General features: G+C 59.0%; 3 protein-coding genes across 6 annotated transcripts; 2 read left to right on the forward strand and 1 right to left on the reverse strand.

The window, feature by feature from the left end:
* LOC102098343 (bromodomain-containing protein 8) lies at positions 1–6,933 on the forward strand. Its single transcript, XM_065029552.1, has 7 exons — positions 1–141; positions 1,973–2,257; positions 2,628–2,831; positions 4,159–4,304; positions 5,033–5,119; positions 5,483–5,551; positions 6,470–6,933. Exons 2-7 carry the CDS (start codon positions 1,973–1,975, stop codon positions 6,702–6,704), a joined length of 1,026 nt encoding a protein of 341 aa, XP_064885624.1. The 5' UTR covers positions 1–141; the 3' UTR covers positions 6,705–6,933.
* Positions 6,934–7,391: 458 nt separating this feature from the next.
* Positions 7,392–8,808, forward strand: NHP2 (NHP2 ribonucleoprotein). The gene is made up of 4 exons (XM_021288852.2): positions 7,392–7,598; positions 7,708–7,777; positions 7,853–7,958; positions 8,558–8,808. The coding sequence occupies exons 1-4, from the start codon at positions 7,451–7,453 to the stop codon at positions 8,681–8,683; spliced, it is 450 nt and encodes a 149-aa protein (XP_021144527.2). The 5' UTR covers positions 7,392–7,450; the 3' UTR covers positions 8,684–8,808.
* A 946-nt stretch (positions 8,809–9,754) lies between these two features.
* N4BP3 (NEDD4 binding protein 3) lies at positions 9,755–14,448 on the reverse strand. Of its 4 annotated transcripts, none has more exons than XM_065029546.1 (5): positions 14,309–14,448; positions 12,047–12,490; positions 11,279–11,833; positions 10,804–11,061; positions 9,755–10,582 (listed from the first exon to the last, which is right to left on the reverse strand). In XM_065029546.1, exons 2-5 carry the CDS (start codon positions 12,458–12,460, stop codon positions 10,010–10,012), a joined length of 1,800 nt encoding a protein of 599 aa, XP_064885618.1. In that variant the 5' UTR covers positions 12,461–12,490; positions 14,309–14,448; the 3' UTR covers positions 9,755–10,009. The 4 variants fall into 4 exon arrangements, with proteins under 4 accessions (XP_064885618.1, XP_064885619.1, XP_064885621.1 ...); XM_065029547.1 differs by having other exon boundaries at positions 12,047–12,493; positions 14,309–14,443; XM_065029549.1 differs by lacking the exon at positions 14,309–14,448 and adding an exon at positions 13,474–13,585.
* Between the last annotated feature and the right edge of the window lie 4,940 nt (positions 14,449–19,388).

Consider the following 19,388-nt stretch of genomic DNA (forward strand, 5'->3'; position numbering starts at 1 on the left):
GAGAAAGTCTGGTGTGATCTCCTCTGTGGCAACTGCTGATAATGATGATTAATTTGGTTTTTCCAACTGGCCTAATTTTCCGCCGAGATGTTTGGCACTGATCGTGCGTCACCCCACTGATCATCTGGCAGCTCTGATGAGGTTTGTTGTTGTTATTTGCTTTTATGTCTTTAGCAAATTGTTCTTTTTTTGTTCTTTTTTTTTTTTCCTACTTTATTCTGGATTCAACATTTCATTTACTAGAGCTCAGGCTTTTATCATTTTTCTTGTTTTGACATATAAGTTCCTTTTAAAGGCTGTCTTTTTTATTTCCAACAGCTTTTCCTCATCTCAGTGAGGGTGGTACAGTGTCTGATCTCTGCAAAGCGAACTAAAAGTTTCCAATTTGATAATGATTCCTTGCTGGCGACTTATGTAGGCAACATAATTAAGAACTGTCAGGCAGTTTTTAATTAAAAGTTGAAGTCTATCATTTTGTCCCTTATTTTTTGCACAGAATTAGCGTGGAACTAAGCAGCCTGTAATTATTTCACTCATTTCGCTTGTCTTGCACTAATGCTGCTGTTCTGCTCTCTGGCATCTTGAGTCTTCCATGATTTAGTAAAACTCAACATAAGGCCGCAGATCTTTTTAATTGACGCTTTTGCCCAAGTTCCCTGGGCTTCCTGATTTTTAAAACACTTGGATTACCTTAGGCTAAAGCTTTTCTGTTCTTCAGCTGAGCTGAGGTGGCTGGTTCTGCGTGTCCGGCCAGCTCTGCTGATGGTGCAGGAAGCGCTTTAGGCGTGGGGTTCATCTGCAGATGAAATCACAGTTTGTCCAACTCCTCTAGCTGGAAGCTGAGAGCAGGTAATGTTATCTCTTACCTCATCAAATTTTATCTGCTTCTGCTGAAGTTCACTTTGAAAGAGGCTCCAGAAGGACAGCCTAGCTCAGCTTTTAAGTTCATAAAATAAACAAGCAAGTTCTCTCATCCCAAACCCAACGGATTCCTTATTTCTCCCCGTTATGCACTGTAAGCTGTATTTGTAGCTGCGCTGGCAGTCCTGAGAATGCAAAAGGAAATCTGTGAGAAATGCGCTTGTTCAAAATTCTGGAAAAATAGGTTGCACATAATTAAATGAAAACTCAAAAGACACTGCTAATTAATGCATACAATTCTCCATAGGTACAGCGTCCAGGCAGCTGAGTTCAGTGGCAAGATACAGATTTTTCTAACAGCTTTTACTGTTGTTACTGTGACTCTGCAAGCAGTTCCCCAGACTTAGAGAAATCATACAGGACTCGTGCATTAAAAGACAGGCATGGACTAACAAAACAGAGATTAAATGAATGGTTTCTTCCTTCTTAAGAGAATGCAAACTTTTATTTTCTGAAATGTCTAGAACTGTCCCATGAGTGTGTGACTGTGTGGTTGTCGTTCTGGATCAGGTACACAAGATACCACCATTCAGCTAAATCACATCCGTCACTTTGAAAACAAAGCGTCTGTAGGGTTTGTAGTAAGTTATTTCCAGTTTTAAAAGTTCTCAAGGGGCAGCAGAGGGAACTGCAGTGTGTCGTCCTTGCTGTCACTAGTTGTTCACACCTGTCAGCAGCTCACGAGTGGATGACTTGGTTTGAGCTTGCTGCTGGATGCCTTTGGCACCTTAAACCTGTAGCATCCAGCAAAGCCACACGCTCTGAACCAGCTCAGCATCCCCCGAGCACAGTGACCCGTGGACTCATGGGCAGGGGACAGCACAGCACAGCGGAACCACCAGAAGACCTGAAATTCAGTTGCTCTGACGGCAGTTAGTGTTGCAGAGCTACAGCTCTGCCACGTGCTGCAAAGCGTGGACTCAGGCGTAGGCTGCTCGCTTCAGAGCCCTTCCCTTGCTTTGGCTCTCCGAGGGTGTCAGGAAATGAGCTGAGCTTTGCGGTTCTGGATCAGGGCACAAAGAAATCGCTGTCTCTCTATGTTTGTTTGCAGATGGGCCGTGCCTGGGCCTGGTGGGAGTCTGAGACAGAGTCCACCAGCGAGTCAGAGAGGAACAGCGACTTCCAGTCTCACCTCAGCTGGGATTCAAGCCTGGATCTGGACGTGGGGAGCTGGAGGAATACTGAAGAAGTGGCCATGGGGAAGCTAGAGGAGAGCAGCCGAGAGGCGGACTGCGAGCTGGACTTCAGTGAGCCTCTCTGGGAGGATGATGGTGAAGACTACCAAAAGGCAGAGACGCCACGTGAAGATGACAGTCTTCTCCAGTTCTTCTCAGAGGTAGAGCTGTTTGGATGACAGGAGGGTGGGTGGCGTAGTTCAGGTCCTCCTGAAACATGAGGGTTTTCAGGGCCTCCACCATCCCGTCTGGGGAAGGAGTGGGTGCCCTGTGTTCACTTGCTCCCTGTTCCAAGCCGAGCCTTTCCTCTTATTTTAAGCTGACACAGCAACCAGGCAGCAGCTTTGCCAAAACACAGCTCAGCCTGAAGCACAGCGATGTCAGTGAACTGACACTTTAATAATCAGAAGATTTTGCGAGGATTCCTAAAAATGGAAAGGCTTTCATGAGTGAAAGCAAAAATAGCATCTGTGCTGCTTATTTCTTCTTGCATTTGCCATCACAATTTGAAGCAATAAATCTCTGTTGCAGGTAACCCAGATGTTGGAACCTCTCCGCATTAGCAGCACAGAGTCAGTACAAACTCGGTGGGTTTATTGTGGCTCAGGGAAGCAAAATGATGGGGAAGATGTCAAGGGCCAGGAAAACACCACAGGGACAGCAGTCTCGGGAGCAGAGGAAAGTCCACTATGTGTCCTGGCAGAAGATGAGAAAGAACACTTCCCAGGAAGAGAGGTAGGGGAGAGCTGGTCCTAAGAGAGCCTCTGTCCTGGATGAGACACAAGAGACAGTGACGGAAATAATCTCTAGAAGAGATGGGGAAGTCCCAGGTTTTGAGTGGGGAGATGGGGGACACAGAGGAGAAGACAGCAAGGGGGGAAATGCAAAAGCAATGTATGAAGGGAAGGATGGGGTTTTTATGTATGGAAATGTATTTTCATGAACAGGAAGCTTGTTACAGATCAAACCCTCAGATGTGAGTTGGAGGCATTGCTCTTTGGCGGTGTAGAGGTGACTCATGAGAGCTGGCAGTCTGCTCTCAGGTTGGAGGCAAGACTGGAATACTTGCCTTGTTCTAATTGCTGTGTTACGCAGCAGACAGCTTGGCTGGTTTCAGGCCCACGTGGCTGTGACAGCAATAACCATCTGCCCCTGGAGACTGTCATGTCTTGAAGCCAGCACTGTCTAGCCTGGGTTTGCACCAGTCCTGTGACTAGGGAGACTGGGATCTCCCACCAGCCTGCCAGGTGTTGCTGGGACAGGTGACATCGCGGGAGAAGAACAGCACCATTTTCTCAGTTCCACACTCATATTTGTTCCCTTGCAAATGTAGACAGTGGAGGTAGAAATTACTTTCAGGGTTCTCGCATTTCACCTGTTCAGCCAGGACGGTGTTATTCCCAGCAGTTCCCGCGCAGTTCTCCCAGTGATCACAGCCAAACGCAGCACAGCGTCCACTTTCTTCCTGAGGAGTCTGCTCCACGCTTCAGAGCTGTTGAGGAATTCTCAGCTGCCCCTGCACATAATCCCACTTCTAGACTCCAAAGAGCCCCGCTCCCTGCACTCTCTGCCTTTTATTGGCAAATCACTGCACCAACAGCACCGCTCTCCTTCCTGGCTGAGTCTGTTCTCTGTCATATTCATGTAGGAGGTTGTGAGGAAACAACCTTGTTGCACTCTAGAGGATCCTCTTATCTGTGTTTTGAGCTTTAACAAGCCTGAGGCAGTCTTACCTCAGCTCCCCATTGCCCTCTCACATCCATGACTCTTCCCAGAAAAGCAGACAGACACAACACCAGGCACCAGTCAGCTCCGCAGTGTTTGTATTAGCCAGAGGCAGCTCTGATCGAGGAGATCAGACCCAGCTTTCACTGGAGCGCTGGACGGCACAGTGAAGGTCTGAACAGGGTCAAACATCATCCTCCAGAATAACAGAGTGAGCTAGTTCCCAGTTGAGACTGCACACAGGGAGGGAATGCGCTGCAAGTGGCCTTGTAGATAAATAATTCAGGTGATAAGCTGCCATTTTAGCCATATCTCCCTTTCCCTCTGTGCTCTTCAGGACAAAACTCAAGAGACACCTGGAGAACAAGCTTTAGGTGAGGTGCAACCACAAGAGATGAGCAGTCAGGCCCAGGATCAGAATGACAGCGGCAGCACCTCTGCAGCCCCCGTGCAGGACTCCATGAGCCCTGTCAACACGCAGCTGTAAGTAGTTCGGTCTGCTCTCGTGCAGATGCAGCAGAACACAGTTGTTTTCCATCTTACGTGAGAACAAGTGTGTGGCACTGGTCACCTCCGGGAAAGTGAGAGGAGAACAGGAGGGCAGGAGGTAACTTGTGCTGTCTCTGTGGGTCTGCCAGCATTTTTGGGCATTGAACCTAAGCTGAAGTGAGAAGAGCAGAGATTAAAGAAGAGATTAAATAGAAAATGCATGTTTTCTCAAGGCAGCTGGGCCTTGCGTAAGCTGAGCATCACACTTTGTCAGGCAGCATCCGGTCCAGCTCCCAAGCGAGGCATCACCAACCCCCTTTAGGCAGGTGCAGGCGTCAGTCCCATGCAGGTTCTGCCATGTGTGTGATCGCCTGGGCTGCCTTTCAAAGGAATACGGTGGTTTATTGGGATGGAAAACTGAATAAAAACCACCTCGGTAAAGTTTGAACTTCAGAGTAGCATGAGCTTTTCTGTGCAATTTGATCCTGCCTTTTAGAGCTGCTCAGCTCATATCTTGTTTCTACCTGCATCTTCCTGCATTCTGGACATCCAGTTGCACATTCAGACGCAGAACGCTCCTACCATCTCACTCTGAGAGGCTTTGCACAGCTACAGCGAAGGGTCTCTGAGCTTCATCCACCTGGATGTGGTGGGTGCTTGCAGAATTGCCACCTCCTACGTTGTCTCAAGTGTGATGATGTGGCGATGTCTTCCCTCCACAGGGTGCAGCTGAGCTGGGAAAACCCCCTGCAGCGATTGCTCTTCAAAAGGACTCTGTTGTCCATCTGGAAGATGATAGCCAGCCACAGGTAGGTGGGGGCAAAGGGTAGGATTGATGTGGCTCCTGAACGCATCACCCTGACCTCAAATTCCTGTGTCACCAGCCCTTGTCCCCCCTCCACAACAGCCATCTCAAGCTGCCTTGTCTCTCCGTGGCTTTGCTTCTGGCTGCCTTTGCAGCAGGAACAGCCGGATGCTGCAAAGCTGGAGAGAACACTGCAGATTTATTTCTTCTGCTTCATATGGCAAGAGCCTGAATGTTGCTCCCTACACAGCTGGCACAGCTGGCTGTGGCCATCAGGGCAAGTAGGGAGAAGCAAGCACTGGGATGTTGGGATGTTGTCTGAGGTGGAGAGGCAGACAGCGGTTATTCTTCGTGCTTGTCCCTGTAGATACAGCGGCCCGTTCCTGAAGGCAGTGTCAGAGAAACAAGCCCCTGGATACAGGGATGTGGTGAAGAGGTGAGTTTGGGGAGGATGCACTCACTACTTGATTCCTCTCTGTTTTTTTCCATCTCCTCTGGTTTCCAAAGGGTGAGTGGGATGGTTTCCTTCCTCCTTTTCCAGAGTCTGGCTGTTGCCAGCATCTCCCACTGATTTTTTTCTATTAAAACTCCCTTCCAGGTGGTTAGAACCTGGAAGCTTTGCCGTCATTGCATGGCTGACATGCTCCAGGCAGGATCCATGCAGCTGTGAGCAGGGGATTCAGCTTCTGCAGCTCAACCACCTCCTCTCCCCACGGTGCCTCGGTCGATACCCTCTCCTCATCCACTGCTTGTTCCCCAGATGTTTTATTCTCAGTGGAGAAGTGGGTCATAAGAATATTTCCCAGAGAGATTAAGGGTATTTTTCAGAGCTGACTCATATTCTATTCTAGTCACAGCTGTCCTGTCTGCAGCCATTCATTTTCTCATTCTGTCAAAATAAGGGAAGTAATATTTATTCTCCATCATGTTCCTCTTCTCAGCACTGCTATTTTTGCTAGTGGCACCATTTGATTTTAAGGTATTATAATAGATACCTATTTTAGTAACTTTTCTTTCTCCACTAAGACCTAGCCTGACTTCATGAAGACTAATTACTGGAATCGCTCTGCTTGCCTTGTGCTGGAGCTCAACATCAATTTTTTTTTTAGAGGTGACTGCTAATGACCTCCCAAGTTGATTGGATAGCAGGTGTCGCATTGGCTAAACTTACTTTTGTCTGACTTAGAAGAAAAACATTTCTTGCTCCCCCTTTTTGTCCTGAGCAATAAAATTGATTGAAAGTAGCTGTGCTTTCAGGGCCAGGCTGAAATGAGAACAAGCGCGTTCATGCAGAGCCTGAAGAATACCTGGCTGTGGGTTGCAATTTAATTCTCCTTCTTTCTATCTTTTGTAGACCCATGGATTTAACCAGCATAAAGAGAAGATTGTCAAAGGGACACATTCAGTCCATGATCCAGTTCCAGCGCGACCTCATGCTCATGTTCCAGAATGCAATGATGTACAACAGCTGCGACCACCACGTGTACCGCATGGCCATGGAGATGCAGCGAGAGGTCCTGCAGCAGCTGCAGATGTTGGCTGAAGCCCTCCTGTGCCCAAGGGACCAGCTGGGGTGGGGGAGAAGGTAACAAGCCACGTCGGAGCCCTGTTTGTGTTGGCGCAGTGTTGTCTCCCTAGTTCAAGAGGTCTCCTGGGGCTTGGATGTGCTGCCACTGCACTGTGGCCTGCAGCAGACCTAGTTATCCCCCAGTGCACCTGCCAGGGCGGCGGGACGAGGGGCAAAGTGGTTTCTAGGAGGAGCACCAGGAAAGAAACCTCCTTTCTCATGGGGAAAAGCAGCAGTGTAGCCCTGCAGTGAGAAAAGATTGCCTGGGACACACACAAAAAAAGGGAGAAACTCATCATTGTGAGCAGCTGGCACGAAGCAGGGCTGGAAGGTGCCTGGCCGTCCGCGGGGTGCTGTGGGAATGCTGTGTTGTCCAAAGCCTTCGGTCCGTTCGCACTGTTGCTGTGTTGCGGTTTGCACTGAGTTGAGCGTTACCCGTCCGAGCCGCCTCAGGCCGTGAGGGGGGCCCGGCCTCTCCCACCGGCTGGGCCATTGCTGGCAGCACCCAGTAAAGGCCCATGTTGAAATCCTGTCCCCGCGTGTTTGACACCGCGACCCGCGGCCGGTGAGGGGAAGAGGGAGAGGTGAGGGGAAGAGGGAGAGGTGCGGGAGAGACCTGAAGCCCGCGGGGGCGGGAAGACGCCGCTTGCTATTGGCTGGCGCGGTGGGCGGGCAGCGCCTGGCAGGGTTGCCGATTGGCTGATGGCCCTGAGTGACACCTACCGGTCAGCGCGTGCCCCGGAAGCGGCGGCGCGGGGCGGCGGGGCCATGGCGCGGGAGAAGCAGCCGGAGGCGGCCGATGCGGAGGGAACCCCCGAGCGATCGTACCGGGAGCAGCTCGACTTCCTGAACCCCATCGCCCAGCCGCTCGCCTCCCGCAAGCTGACGCGCAAGCTCTACAAGTGCATCAGGAAAGGTTTGGCGGGGACCGGGGCATGGCGGGGACCGGGGCATGGCGGGGACCGGGGCATGGCGGGGACCGGGCCGCGGCGGCGCAGCCCCCTCACGGTGTGTTTCTCTTGCAGCGGCCAAGCACAAACAGATCCGTCGCGGTGTGAAGGAGGTCCAGAAGTTCATCAACAAGGGCGAGAAGGGGTAAGCGCTGCCCCAGCCCCGCTGCCCCGCCGTGGCCCGTCTCGGCCCGGCCGCTGACACGGACTTTCCCCGCAGGATCACGGTGCTGGCCGGCGACACGCTGCCTATCGATGTGTACTGCCACATCCCCATCATGTGCGAGGACAGGAGCCTCCCCTACGCATACGTCCCTTCCAAATCGGTGAGGGGCTGGGGCTGCACCGCCGGGAGGATCCAGCTGCAGCGAGAGGGAGCCCGGTGGGCAGCCCCAGAAAGACACAGACCTGGTGCCTGGGTAAAGCACCCGGTGCCTCGCGGGGGCCGGGGCGCAGCAGGGACAAGCAGTCACGGTGCGGATGCAGGAGTGTTTCACTGTGGCACCACAGCATCTTTTCCCCCGGTTAAGTCCCTGCAGCATTTGGGGATGGGAGATTTCTGGGACACAACCAGAGTGAATTTTCCCACCTTAGATCTGAGCTGGGGCTTGGCTGCTTGCGGAAACGAGACACCGGCCAAGGTGCGGTGTTGGTTGTTGGTAGACTGGAAGCTGGGGGGGTCTGTGTCTTTCGGATAGGCTGTGGCTCCCTGCGCTAGGGCAGGAGTACAGGTGCCAGTGCAGGGTGTAGGAGGCAAGCTGGGAAAAGGGCTCTTAAACCCAGCACGAGTCTGGAGGGTTGAGGGACTGTTGGAGATGTCTTCGCTGTGTTGGAGTGGGGCATGGAGCGTGTTGGCCAGTCAGGCCTCCCCTCGGGGGGACCCTGTGCCTCCAGCCTCCCTCATGACCTCACACTGTTCCCGCAGGACCTGGGAGCTGCAGCCGGCTCAAAGCGCCCGACCTGCGTGATCATGATCAAGCCCCACGAGGAGTATCAGGAGAGCTACGATGAGTGTCTGGAGGAGGTGGCGGCTCTGCCTCTGCCGCTGTGAATGGACTGTGGGGTGGGGCGGGGATGTGTCCCCCGTTTGTGGGGACCCCGGGGTGGGCGGGGATGTGCCCCCGCTGTCCGTGGGGGCGCTGAGCGCTGTGAATAAAGGTGTTTGCGGTGTTTGTAGGACGTGGTACCGGCGAGTGGCGGGGACCCGATCGCAACCGGCTGGGCGCGTGTGCGGGGCCGCCGCGCCGACAGGGGGCGCTCGCGCACCGGCCCGCCCGGGGACGGGGGGAGGAGTAAACCATTTCGCGGCCGAAGGGGGAGCGATTTGGCCAGGTTAAACCATTGGGGGGGGGGGGGGAGGGTGAGGCCTGTCCCTCGGCGCCGCCCCGGGCTCTTCAGCCGCCCCCGCGGGGACCGGCCGGTCGGACCGGGCCCGGCCGTGCCGTGACTCAGCTGCTGCGATGTCCCGACGGGTTTTTCTGCCAGCCCCGGGCCGCCTCCCCGCACTTGGCGCGGCTGAAAACCCCGGACCCCGCGCCGCGCCGGAGGAAGCAGAGGCCGAAGAATGAAATCCGGGTTTATTGCAGGGAAGGCGAGCGGAGTGGGGCCGGGCGCGGTCCCGGCGCGGGGCTCCGCGCAGCGCTGCTCGCCCTGGCTTCCCGCAGCACCGGCCCGGCTCAGCGGCCCGTCACCCCGCGTGGGGACACCCCAGCCCAGTCCTCCTTCCCCTCCCCAAAGGCCTCCAGCATGGCAGAGCACCTGGGTCCCATCCCTCCTTGCACAAGTCACCCCTCTCAGCTCCGGGGTCCCTCAGGGAAGCTGCATTAACCACCCTCCGTTACAGAGCGGCCACGATGCTGCTGCCATGGAAAACCAGAGCAGAGGCGTTGGGGCAGCTGTCCCCCTCCCAGCAGCACCAGCACCTGCCTGCCTTTCCTCCCGTGCCTCCACCAGCGCAGGCACAGGGCACCGCCACCCCGCCAGCTCCAGGCACCGCACGGGCAGGGTGGCCACTGCAGCCAGCGGGGCTGGGGATGGAGCTTGAGCCTCCCCTTAGCAAGACACGAAGTTACTGGGTTGTAGGGAATGGAGCAGCAGAACAGGAGGGACAGGGAATGTCTCACAGGGCAAACGCTCCTGCACTCAGAGCACGGGGCACATGCAAGACCCCCCCACCCTGGCACAGGTGGCCCCTCCGTCTCCAGAGACTCCCCCCCGAAGGGCCCGAAGTGCTGCAAGAAGGAAAAGCTCCCTTGTCGCAATCAGTCCTTCGCCCCAGGGCAGCGCTGAGCGGCCGGTCCTTGTGCAGACCCTGAGATCGTCCCATTGCAGCAGCAAGAGACCTTCCCCCTTCACAGTCCCGCAGGCATCCTGCCACTCAGATCTTGGAGGACTCCACCCGTTCGATCCACGGCGTGTCAGCCCCGACGTCCCTGGGCTCTGACCGCAGCTGCCGCAGCTCCCGCTCCAGCGCCTGGCTCCGGTGGTACATCTCCATGTAGCTGGCCTGGAGCTCCCGCTGGTACCGCAGCACCTTCTCCTTCTCCTCCTGCCAGGTTTTCCTCTCCAGCTCAAAGTTCACAGCCTGCAGCTGGCCCTGGCGCCGCTCCCGCAACAGCTCTGCCCACAGCCACTCCACCTGCCGCTCCAGGGGTTCCGCCGTGTCGCTGTGAAGGCCGCGGCACTTGGAATCATCAGTTTCGCAGCCAGGGAAGTCCTGGCACACCGGCATGGGGTCATCGCCCAGCGGCAGCGAGGTGCCAGGCTCTGGGGGTCTCTGGAGAGAGTCTGCCAGTTGTGCCAGCTGGGAGTCCCTGGCCTGGACCTCTGCCTTGGCCTCCCGTAGCTGTGTCTTCAGGCTGAAGATCTCCCCCAGCTTCTGAGCCATCTCCTCCTGGGTGTCCCGGAGCTGCTGCTTCAGCAAAGAGATCTCCGCTGCCTTCTGGCACACCTGCGGTACACGGACAAGGGGTGACGGTTAGAGGAGCAGCACTCCAGGGGTGGCATCACCCCAGGTTGTCACCACAGCATCCCTGAGAGACCATGAGCATCACGTCTGGCTCATCCCCTCTGTCCTGTGGCCACAAGTGACACTAGAGCAGGGAACCGCTGCCCCCGTCCTGGCTCCACAGCCAGGAGGGTGGCAACAGAGAGAGCAGGACGGGGACTCACCTCCCACTTGGTCTCTTCCAGCTTGGGGCTGACGCGCTCGCCCTGGGACTGCCGGAGCTTGGCCTCCTCACACTGGCACTGCTGCATGCTCAGCTCCTCCTGCAGCCGCTTCTTCTCCTGCTGCGCCTTGTAGAGCTGCAGCTGCAGCGCCCGCTGCCCACGCTGTGCCTGCTGTGTCACCTGCTGCAGCCTGGCCATGTACATCTGCTTCAGATCCTCCAGCTCATCCAGCCACAGCCGCTGCTTGTCCTCAAACACCTGCCAGCACAGGCAGACGCTGGTGAGGGTCCACAGCGTGCACCTGGGCAGGGCAGCCCCAGGGAGGGATCCCAGAAGGTCCTGTGATGTTGGGTCCTCCCATGCTTAGACATTCCCAGCCCATCACCCACCATGGCAGGACACGGGCTCCTTCACAGCTCCCTCCCCACAGGCACCATGGCCCCACACCCAGCACAGCCCCATCTCCACGGCTCACCTGTGTGAAAGGGTCTTCAGTCTCACTAAGGCTCCTCTTGAGCTGCCGCAGCTCTCCTCCCGTCTCATGCAGCCGGTCCTCCAGCTGCTTCACCGCGTCCTCCAGCGAGTAGGTGAACTCGTAGGGTGGCGGGGGCTCCCCGGGGCTCTGCAGCCGGCTCAGCGTGGCCATGCTTTTGCAGGACAGGGGTGCCTTCTCGGGGGCCAAGGGGTCCCTGGGGCTTCGAGACACCCTGTCCAAGGAGCCCCCGATGTGGTTGATGTGGCCCATGGAGGCGCTGAACTGGCTCTGGGCAGGCTTGAGGCGGGAGCCATAGGAAGGGAAGCTCTGGATGGAGTTGTGGCTGGAGTCAGAGGCCTCATCCAGACTGATGGCATGGAGCAGGTGAGTGCGGACTGGGCCCTGCTGGGAGGCCGCAGTGCTGCTCTGCGACAGCAGCGTGTGCAGGCTCCCGTTGCTCTTGGACAGCTTCTGCCCCTTGGACGAGGACAAGCCCTGCATGGAGACCAGCCCCTTCCCGGCTACTGCCTTGAAGGCTGAGGGCCTGATACGGCACTGAAAAACAAGAGTGGGGTCAGGATGAGCCCAATAGCCCCCACCAGCACACACAGGGGCCCCAAGCCAGGGAGAGCCCACTCATTCCCAGCCCCATATCCTCAGACATCCCCAAATCCCCATATCCCACCCTGGGCATGGACCATTCTCCTCCAGCCCCATCCCCTCTCGGATGTATTTCAGGGCCCAGCATGGCACCCACAGCCACCTCACCTTGTCGAAGCGGCCCCTCTCAGGAAGGGAGCTCTTGGAGAAGTCGGCCCCACGGTGATGCTCGCGGGAGCAGCGCTCAGGGGACCGGTTCTCACGGTCACTCTCATAGTCCCGCTTGTAGCAGGCGCCCGATGTCTGGTGCTTCCGCTCCAACCGCGTCTCCTTCTTGGCCCCGTGCAGGTAGCTGAAGAGCTCCCGCTGGCTCGGCCCCTTCCGCAGCAAGCCATCGGGCTGCCGAAGCCCCCGCGAGCCCCCCAGCGGGGCCCGCAGCTCCAGGGGGGACAGATCCTGCTTCTCCACCAGGCTGCCCACGCTGCCCATGCTGCCAACAACACCGACGGACTCCGAGGAGAGGTAGGTGCCAAGAACGCGGGTGTCAGGCTCACAGGTCACAGGACCCTGTGCTGCTGCCATGGAGAATTAGAGAAAAGCCCGGTACCAGCACTGCTGGAGGAGAGACAAAGTCAGCAATGCCAGGCAGCTGGGACTTTGAGCCCCCAGGCACCCCCTTTCCCAGCTGGCCCCAGGGACCAACATGGGTTCTTGGTGCTGGGAGGGACCTGCCAGGTCCCCGGGGGACCCGGGAGCCAAGCGAGCAGGGCACCGGGCACAGCACAGCACCGGGCAAGCCACAGCGGGGCGGGGGCTCCCCGCTGCCGCCCCCCCCACGGCAGAGCGCCTCCCTCCCACACCCAACCCCACCTCCCGCCCGGGGCCGGGGCCGACACCAAAACAGGCACCTGCCGCCCAGCCAGGCGGGCGAGTTCAGGAGCCGGCAGCACCTGCCTGGGCTGGGTGCCAGCCCGGCCTGGTGGCACCGAGCCACCCCGCCAGGACCCCACCGTCCAGACACACTCCAGAGCCCTCCCCAAAATTATGCTGGGGATGCACAGTCCTGGGTCATTGGCTCAGCCTCCCTCGGGTTCGCAGGAGATGAGCATCTCTCCTGCCCCACGGGGACTCTTTCCGCCCAGCACGGGCTCCTGCCCCATGCAGGGCAAATTCCCAAACACTCCCCATGGCCCTGCTGCATCTGCAGGTGCTCCCAGCCCAACACTGGGCAGGGATGAGGCGGCCACAGCTCAGCTGCTACGTGCGTGTGAAAGACCCCGTGGCCAGAGATCGTGGGAAGGGGCAGGATGCACACAGGACAATGCAGCTTCCTGCGCAGGTGGCTGGGGAGGAAGGACGGGAAAATGCCTTCAAGCTCAGCTCTGGCTCCCCAGGGGGGAAATGATGGTGCTCGCAGCCCTCTGCGGGCAGCCCTGGCGGAGGGGACGTGGCAGGGGCCAGGCAGACCCCCCGCCGTGGCTCCCAGCCCTGCCGAGGGCTCCTGCGCCGGGTTACACCCAGGAAGCTGTCCTGGTTCTCAGCACCACGCACCAGGTAAACAAACACCCCGCTTTTAATTGCTGCCACGCACAAACCTGTCTGACAGCTCCCGGCCTGCGCTGTCACCTCCCTCTGCGAGCCCAGCACCTGCTCCAGGTATCGGCACCACACGAAGGGCAGCAGGGATGGATCCTTTGGGAGGATCTGGGCTGCCTGTGGTGCTACCAGTTGTGCGCTGGGATGAGGGACATGGATGTCCCCGTGGGGGGAAGCTCACCGCATCCAGCCCCCGGCACTGGGGCATCCTCGGGAGCAGCTCGGCCGAGCCCCGCAGTGGCTCCTCCCGGCACAGTCGGCCGAGGAAGTAGGTCAGGTTGTGGGAGGTTTGGGAAGCGCCGGGGGAACCCGAAGGTGTCCTGCCTGCGGCGGGAAGGGTGTCACCCCCCAGGCGGCAAAACACCGGTCTGGCCAGCCTGGCTCCTTCCCGCCCGGCTCCTTCCCGGAGTGGCGGATGAGCTCCGGTCCCAGCCCCAGCCGTGCCCCCGCCGAGCCCTGCCCGGGCAGGACGCGGCCACAAACCCTTTCCCACCCGCTCCGGACGAGAACCCGCGGGGCTGCGGGGAACCCGCACCCTCCTCCTCGCAGCCCCCCCCGCGCGCCCCCGCCGATCCCGGCCGGAATTTCCGGCACGGAGGAGGCGGAGGGGAAGGTCGGTCCGCGGGGCCGGCCCGGGCAGAGCGCGCCGCAGCCCGGGACAAAGCGCCGCGCGGCGGAGAGCACCGGGGGAGGGGGGGGGGCACCGGCAGACGCCCCGCGGGGGCGCATCGGGGTTCCCCGGGAGGCGCATCGAGGCGAACCGGGACGCGAACCGGAGCGCACCGCGGGGGGGCTCACGGGAGCGCCCCGGGAGCGCCCTGGGCCCGCACTCACCATGCCGGCGGCGCTGCGGTCCCGCTCGGCTCCTCTCCCCGCTCCTTCCCTCGCCGTGTTTGAACGCGCCCCTCGGCCGGGGCCGCGCGGGCAACGGGCGGAGCCGGCACCGGCAAATCGCGGCGCGGAGGCGGGCGGCGGAGGGGCGGGAGGAGGAGGAGGAGGAGGGGGCAGGCCCGGCCGTGCCCACCGGCGGGCGGGGCGGTGCCCGGGGCGGTGCCCGGGGCGGGCCGGCCGCCCCTTGCGCAACGCCCGGCGCGGGGAGACCCCGCGAACCCCTCGGCTGCAGCCCCGGGACTGGCAGCGGCTCCAGGCGCCCCTCACCGTGGCGGGGGCCGATAGGAGGAGGCCGTATCGCCCACGGCGGGCACGGCCTAGGCCGCCGCGGGAGAAGCGTTTTTCTCAGCCTCGTTTACCGCACCAAGCCCCCGCGGAGGGCAGAGGGGTCTCGGCTCCGTGGGACGCTCTTTGCAGCCTCCTCTTGCAGGACGGTCCCGTCTCCCCCCACCCCAGCACCCACGGGTGCGCAGGAGCTGCCGCAGGTGCTTGAGCAGTGCTGCTTGCCCCACGGGCTGCAGCGTGCATGGGGGGCAAGGAATAGCCCTGCGGGGCTGCCACCCGACCCAGCCCCCTGGCCTGGAGCTGGTGGGACACGACACATTTCATCCCTCTGAATCAGCCCTGCCATGTCCTGGCTGGGAGCCGGTTTTGTCACTCACCACCCCTACAGCGTGCTCAACTTGGGGATGCTGGCATAGGCGGTGGGGGGGGGAAACTTGGTCACCCAGTGTCCCAGCCGCCTCAGGGACTGAGACACCTGTAGCAGCCTTGCTCCGTCCCCACGGCAGCCCACGCACAGCACCCATCACTCCCTGGGGAACAATCACACCCGCACTGTCCCCAGCCTGGCTTTGGGGACACACGCATCCTGTGTGCTCGCACACTGGGGCCCTGCTCGTTGCCAGCTCCCCCCGCCGCACACCAGAGTCCTCAAGCTGTGCTGCCAGTGCTCACCCACACACACACACTGTCCCCAGTCCCTGTTCACCAGGCTCACATGTGAACATTCTCCTCGGTGCGGCGCCAAGGCACGCAACCGTTCCCTCCATCCCGGCCTCCCTGTTCCCCGCAGCTCCTTTCCACCGCCCAGCTGCACGCTGGAGCAGCAGCACACGCAGCCTCTGAATAGGGGGACACTTCACAACGCTGCTATTTCCCATCCTACCAGTACTGCAAATGCATCTGCAATGCCCCATCCTGCTGCTAGAAGGACAAACACACGCCCGTGGTTACAGGCAGGAACGACATCCCACCACAGCCTTGGTCCGGGCAGGTCACAACGATGCCGGGCTGACTGCAACGGGTGCTGGTCACAGCCGCACCCCTCCTTCCCGTCTGCCCCGTTTCCTGCCACCACGGCTTCACTGCTCCCCCAGGCACATCTCCACGGGATGGCAGCTCCCCTGGGATGTGCCACCAGCCAGGGACGTTCCCTGGGCAGAGATGCTCCAGCTCCCCAGAGGCTTTTCCCAAGCCCTCAACCTCTCTGCTCCCCTCAGCCCCCTGATCCCCCTGACACTACAGTAACTTCATGTGGCTGCCAGCAAACTGCTCCCAGCACTACCTGGTTCAAAACAACTCAGCAATAAAAAAGAGCCGATTGCCATGCCCGCAGCAGCCCCCACATGGCCTTGCTGACAGCAATTTGGGCACCAGAGAACACGTCGCAGAGGGGCAGGGCTGGGTCTCCACAGGCTCTCTCTGCCTCCAAGCATCCTGACCCCCTCCTCAGGGTTGCGAAGAGCACAGGAACACCAGGAGGCCTCCGGCTCGGCTCCACAGGGCTCCCGGGACAGCAGGCAGGGTGTTCTCCATCTGCAGAAAGGTGATGGGGAAAAACCTCATTCCCTCCCGCTGGGCCATTGCTAATAATGAAGTGCGTGGGGGGAAACGGAGCTGAGCGACCTCCGAGTCACATTCAGGGCTATAAAAGGAAAGCCAGGTCTCCAGCACGGCGCCTCTTCCACAAAAGCAACTGGAGGATGAGGGGGCTGCAAGCAGAGCTGAGAAATAGCTGCCAGGCAGCGGGAGAGGAGCCTTCAGCACCGAGCAAAGTGCGAGGTGCACATATGCTCTCTGTTTCTGCACATCTACATCTTTGTGAAACCTGCTCGAAACTGTGTCATCTATTTTGAACGGGCTCAGAGAAATACTTTGATCTGCCTCCACCATGCCTGGCTGCGGTTCAGGCACCAGTAAGCAGCTGGTGTCCAGGTGGCCGATCCCAAAACCTGCACGATGGAGAGACAAGAGCGGGGCTGCTGGGCCAACATCTCCTTCCAGCTGACCACAGTGAGGGACATGACGGGTCCCAGGAACACCTCCGGAGCAGCGCACCGTGTGTCCGAGCTTGCCTGCACTCTTAATGCCAGACACCAGTGCTGCTGTGAGGCTGGAGAGGCCATTGGGAGCTCTTGGGCAGCAGGTCCCCACATCACCCTGTAAGGAGCTATTAAAGGAAGAATGTTGCTTTTGCAACCGTAAATCTGAAACCTGACCCAGCACATCAAGACCAAGATACCCACTATCAGACCTTAAATGTAAAACAAAGCCTCTTTGCGCTAATCACGGAAATGTACTAATGCAAACCGGTTTCTGTGGTTAAAGGTTAAGTTAGGGGGGAAGGCAGTAGCCAGAGAGCCAAGAAACCATACATTAAATGGAAATAAATAAATAGGGAGAGGGAGTCATTAGAATTGGAGTAGTGAGAGAGGTAAACTGAGGCAGGACATCTGGGAAGTGTCAGGTAGGCTGTAAACCCCGGAGTACCCAACCAGTGGGGAACAGGAGGGAATTTGCGGCTGGGATTAGGGGGAATATAAACAGGGGCTTTTGCCGTGTTCGGTGTGCCTCCCTTAGAACACTCAGTCTTGCAAAATCATTAATAAAATATGCTTTGCCGAGAGACCCCGCCTGAGCCTGTTATATTGGCAAGATAATAGTTTCTTACAACCCTGGGGAGCCGACGAGGCCGCGAGCTGGGGAGGAGCCCACGCTGGGCCTGCCTGTGCCTCCGAGGGTGCAAAGCAGCACAGCCTGATCCTCGCTGCCCTGCACCACCACCCCACCAGAGGCAGCCCCTCGCACCCCAGTCTGCAGAGCTCCAGACTCCTCACGGAGAGCAGACAGCGCCTGATCTCTGCCGATGCTCCATCCTGCTGCCCTTACACTGTACACGACCCCCACACTTGGCTCCGATGCTTTTTCTTCCCTCATCCCAGCGCTCCTCCCCGGAGCTGCCATGTCACCAGGGTGACTTGGCTTCCCGGGATCGTGACAGCTTCAGTCGGGGGACATCTGCAGGCACCCAGCAAAGCAACCACCCCATGAAGCACCAGGGAGGAGGACGATGACAGAAGGGGCTCAGGAAATGCAGAGGGCTCGGTGCCAACGCTGGTGACGGGGCTGAGCAGAGGGGAACGGGCTACTTGGCTGGGTCTGCCCAGCTTGAGGAGCCAGCAGCACCCAAAACACACTCCAGGACCCCAGAGCAGTGCAGTGCAGTCCCACACCCGGCACCCTCCACTCTGGAGCGGCACAGCACCCTTCCACCCAGCAGCCTGAGCGGGCAGCCAGGCCACACGCTGATGGAGGAAAGGAGCCCAGTGCTGGCAGGGGTCTCCCTTGAGAGTCTGGGTGACTCTGCCACCCCTCAGCAGATCAGGGTGAGCAGCAGCATCCTGTGCCTGTTCACTGCCAGCACAAGCAGGCACAGACCAGGCGCTGCTCCACAGCCACTGCTCCCGCCCGGGCTTGACAGCCAGGACCCCAGCAGGACGTGTGGCCCCCCTGCCCAGCTCTACACACCCCACCTCCCAGCAAAAGGTGCTGGTGTGGCTGATTTCTACCCAACCCAAACTGGCAGCCTCCAGGGCCCTTCCTCACCTGCCGAGCCCTCCCTTCTTCCCCAGCTCGTGGATCTGGCCCTGCAGAGCAACCCAGGCACGTTCCCAGCAGCCAGAGGAGGACGTTCTCCTCCTCCTCGCATCTCCTGGCCCAGGGCACTCTCCCAGCAGTGCCAAGTGCTTCTGCTGCCTCCCATGGGCTGTTCTTGCCCCCAGGTCACCACACAGGCTGGGCTCCTGGGGTTTGCAGGGTGCAGCCGCCTGGCCCCCTCCTGCTCTCCAGCACCCCATGGCCAACACAGCCTTTTGCCTGGGCACCCTCCCTGAGCCGTTCACTCACCCAGGCCACATCCACAGTGCAGGACCTGAGCCCAGAGCAGAGCCCTCACAGGCCCCACCAGCAGCGGGGGCCAGCACTGTGACACACTCCAAAACTAAATACCCCCCCACACTGCTGGAAGGGGCAGCCCAGGTCCTCGTCATGGGAGAAACTGGCCCATTGGTGAGGCAGGGCTGGGCAGCTACAGTGAGGGGTGAGACCTGCAGCCTTACCCCACACAGATCATCATCCCAGACCCTCCTGCTCCCACCTCGAGGGGAGCGTCCCTGCCCCTGCCTCTCCCAGGGAAGCCCTTGTTCTCCTCAGCTCGGGTAGGTTAGTGGCAACCATCCTGATTCCTGCACTTCACCCACGCCAGCAGCCAGTCCTTCCCAGGATACCTCACACAGAACCAGCACTGCTGGGGGGATTATCAGGTTCTCCAACATCCCCTGAAAAAAGGCTGAGGCAGCACACGCCACAGAAGGCGAGCAGGAAAGGGGGCAGCTCAGCCAGAACTCTCCTCCTTACTCCACAGAGAAGTCCTGAGCTACCTCAGCCGCTGACATCCAGCAAAGCTGCAGACGCTGGGGCTTGGGGCACAGCTTGATCACAACTGCTTCCTGCAATGAAGCAATCACAACACAGCCCTGGGGGTACCTGGCAGCTGAAACACAGGCACCATCTCGCTTGAAGCCCATTTCAGACCGGCTTGACCTCCAAACTAGAGCAGATCACCTCTCCAGGCAAAGTGTGGCTGAGGCCAAGCCAGAAAAGGGTGTGCTGGAGCCAGCGAGGTGAAGGGAGCAGGAAAAAGGAGTGGCGCGCATGGCCCAGGGCATTCACAGCTCACAGG

The sequence above is a fragment of the Columba livia genome, chromosome 14, assembly GCF_036013475.1.
Source record: "Columba livia isolate bColLiv1 breed racing homer chromosome 14, bColLiv1.pat.W.v2, whole genome shotgun sequence".
In the NCBI taxonomy this organism is placed as follows: domain Eukaryota; kingdom Metazoa; phylum Chordata; class Aves; order Columbiformes; family Columbidae; genus Columba; species Columba livia.

What these genes read in the sequence shown, in the direction of transcription:
- LOC102098343 (XM_065029552.1), top strand. Translation starts at nt 1,973, where the DNA reads ATGGGCCGTGCCTGGGCCTGGTGGGAGTCTGAGACAGAGTCCACCAGC. An exon ending in TTCTCCAGTTCTTCTCAGAG is followed by an intron (nt 2,258 to 2,627) that starts GTAGAGCTGTTT and finishes TCTCTGTTGCAG; the next exon opens with GTAACCCAGATGTTGGAACC. An exon ending in AAGATGATAGCCAGCCACAG is followed by an intron (nt 5,120 to 5,482) that starts GTAGGTGGGGGC and finishes TTGTCCCTGTAG; the next exon opens with ATACAGCGGCCCGTTCCTGA.
- NHP2 (XM_021288852.2), top strand. Translation starts at nt 7,451, where the DNA reads ATGGCGCGGGAGAAGCAGCCGGAGGCGGCCGATGCGGAGGGAACCCCC. An exon ending in CTACAAGTGCATCAGGAAAG is followed by an intron (nt 7,599 to 7,707) that starts GTTTGGCGGGGA and finishes TTTCTCTTGCAG; the next exon opens with CGGCCAAGCACAAACAGATC. An exon ending in ATCAACAAGGGCGAGAAGGG is followed by an intron (nt 7,778 to 7,852) that starts GTAAGCGCTGCC and finishes CTTTCCCCGCAG; the next exon opens with GATCACGGTGCTGGCCGGCG.
- N4BP3 (XM_065029546.1), bottom strand. Translation starts at nt 12,460, where the DNA reads ATGGCAGCAGCACAGGGTCCTGTGACCTGTGAGCCTGACACCCGCGTT. An exon ending in AGAGGGGCCGCTTCGACAAG is followed by an intron (nt 11,834 to 12,046) that starts GTGAGGTGGCTG and finishes CTTGTTTTTCAG; the next exon opens with TGCCGTATCAGGCCCTCAGC. An exon ending in TGGAAGAGACCAAGTGGGAG is followed by an intron (nt 10,583 to 10,803) that starts GTGAGTCCCCGT and finishes CGTGTACCGCAG; the next exon opens with GTGTGCCAGAAGGCAGCGGA.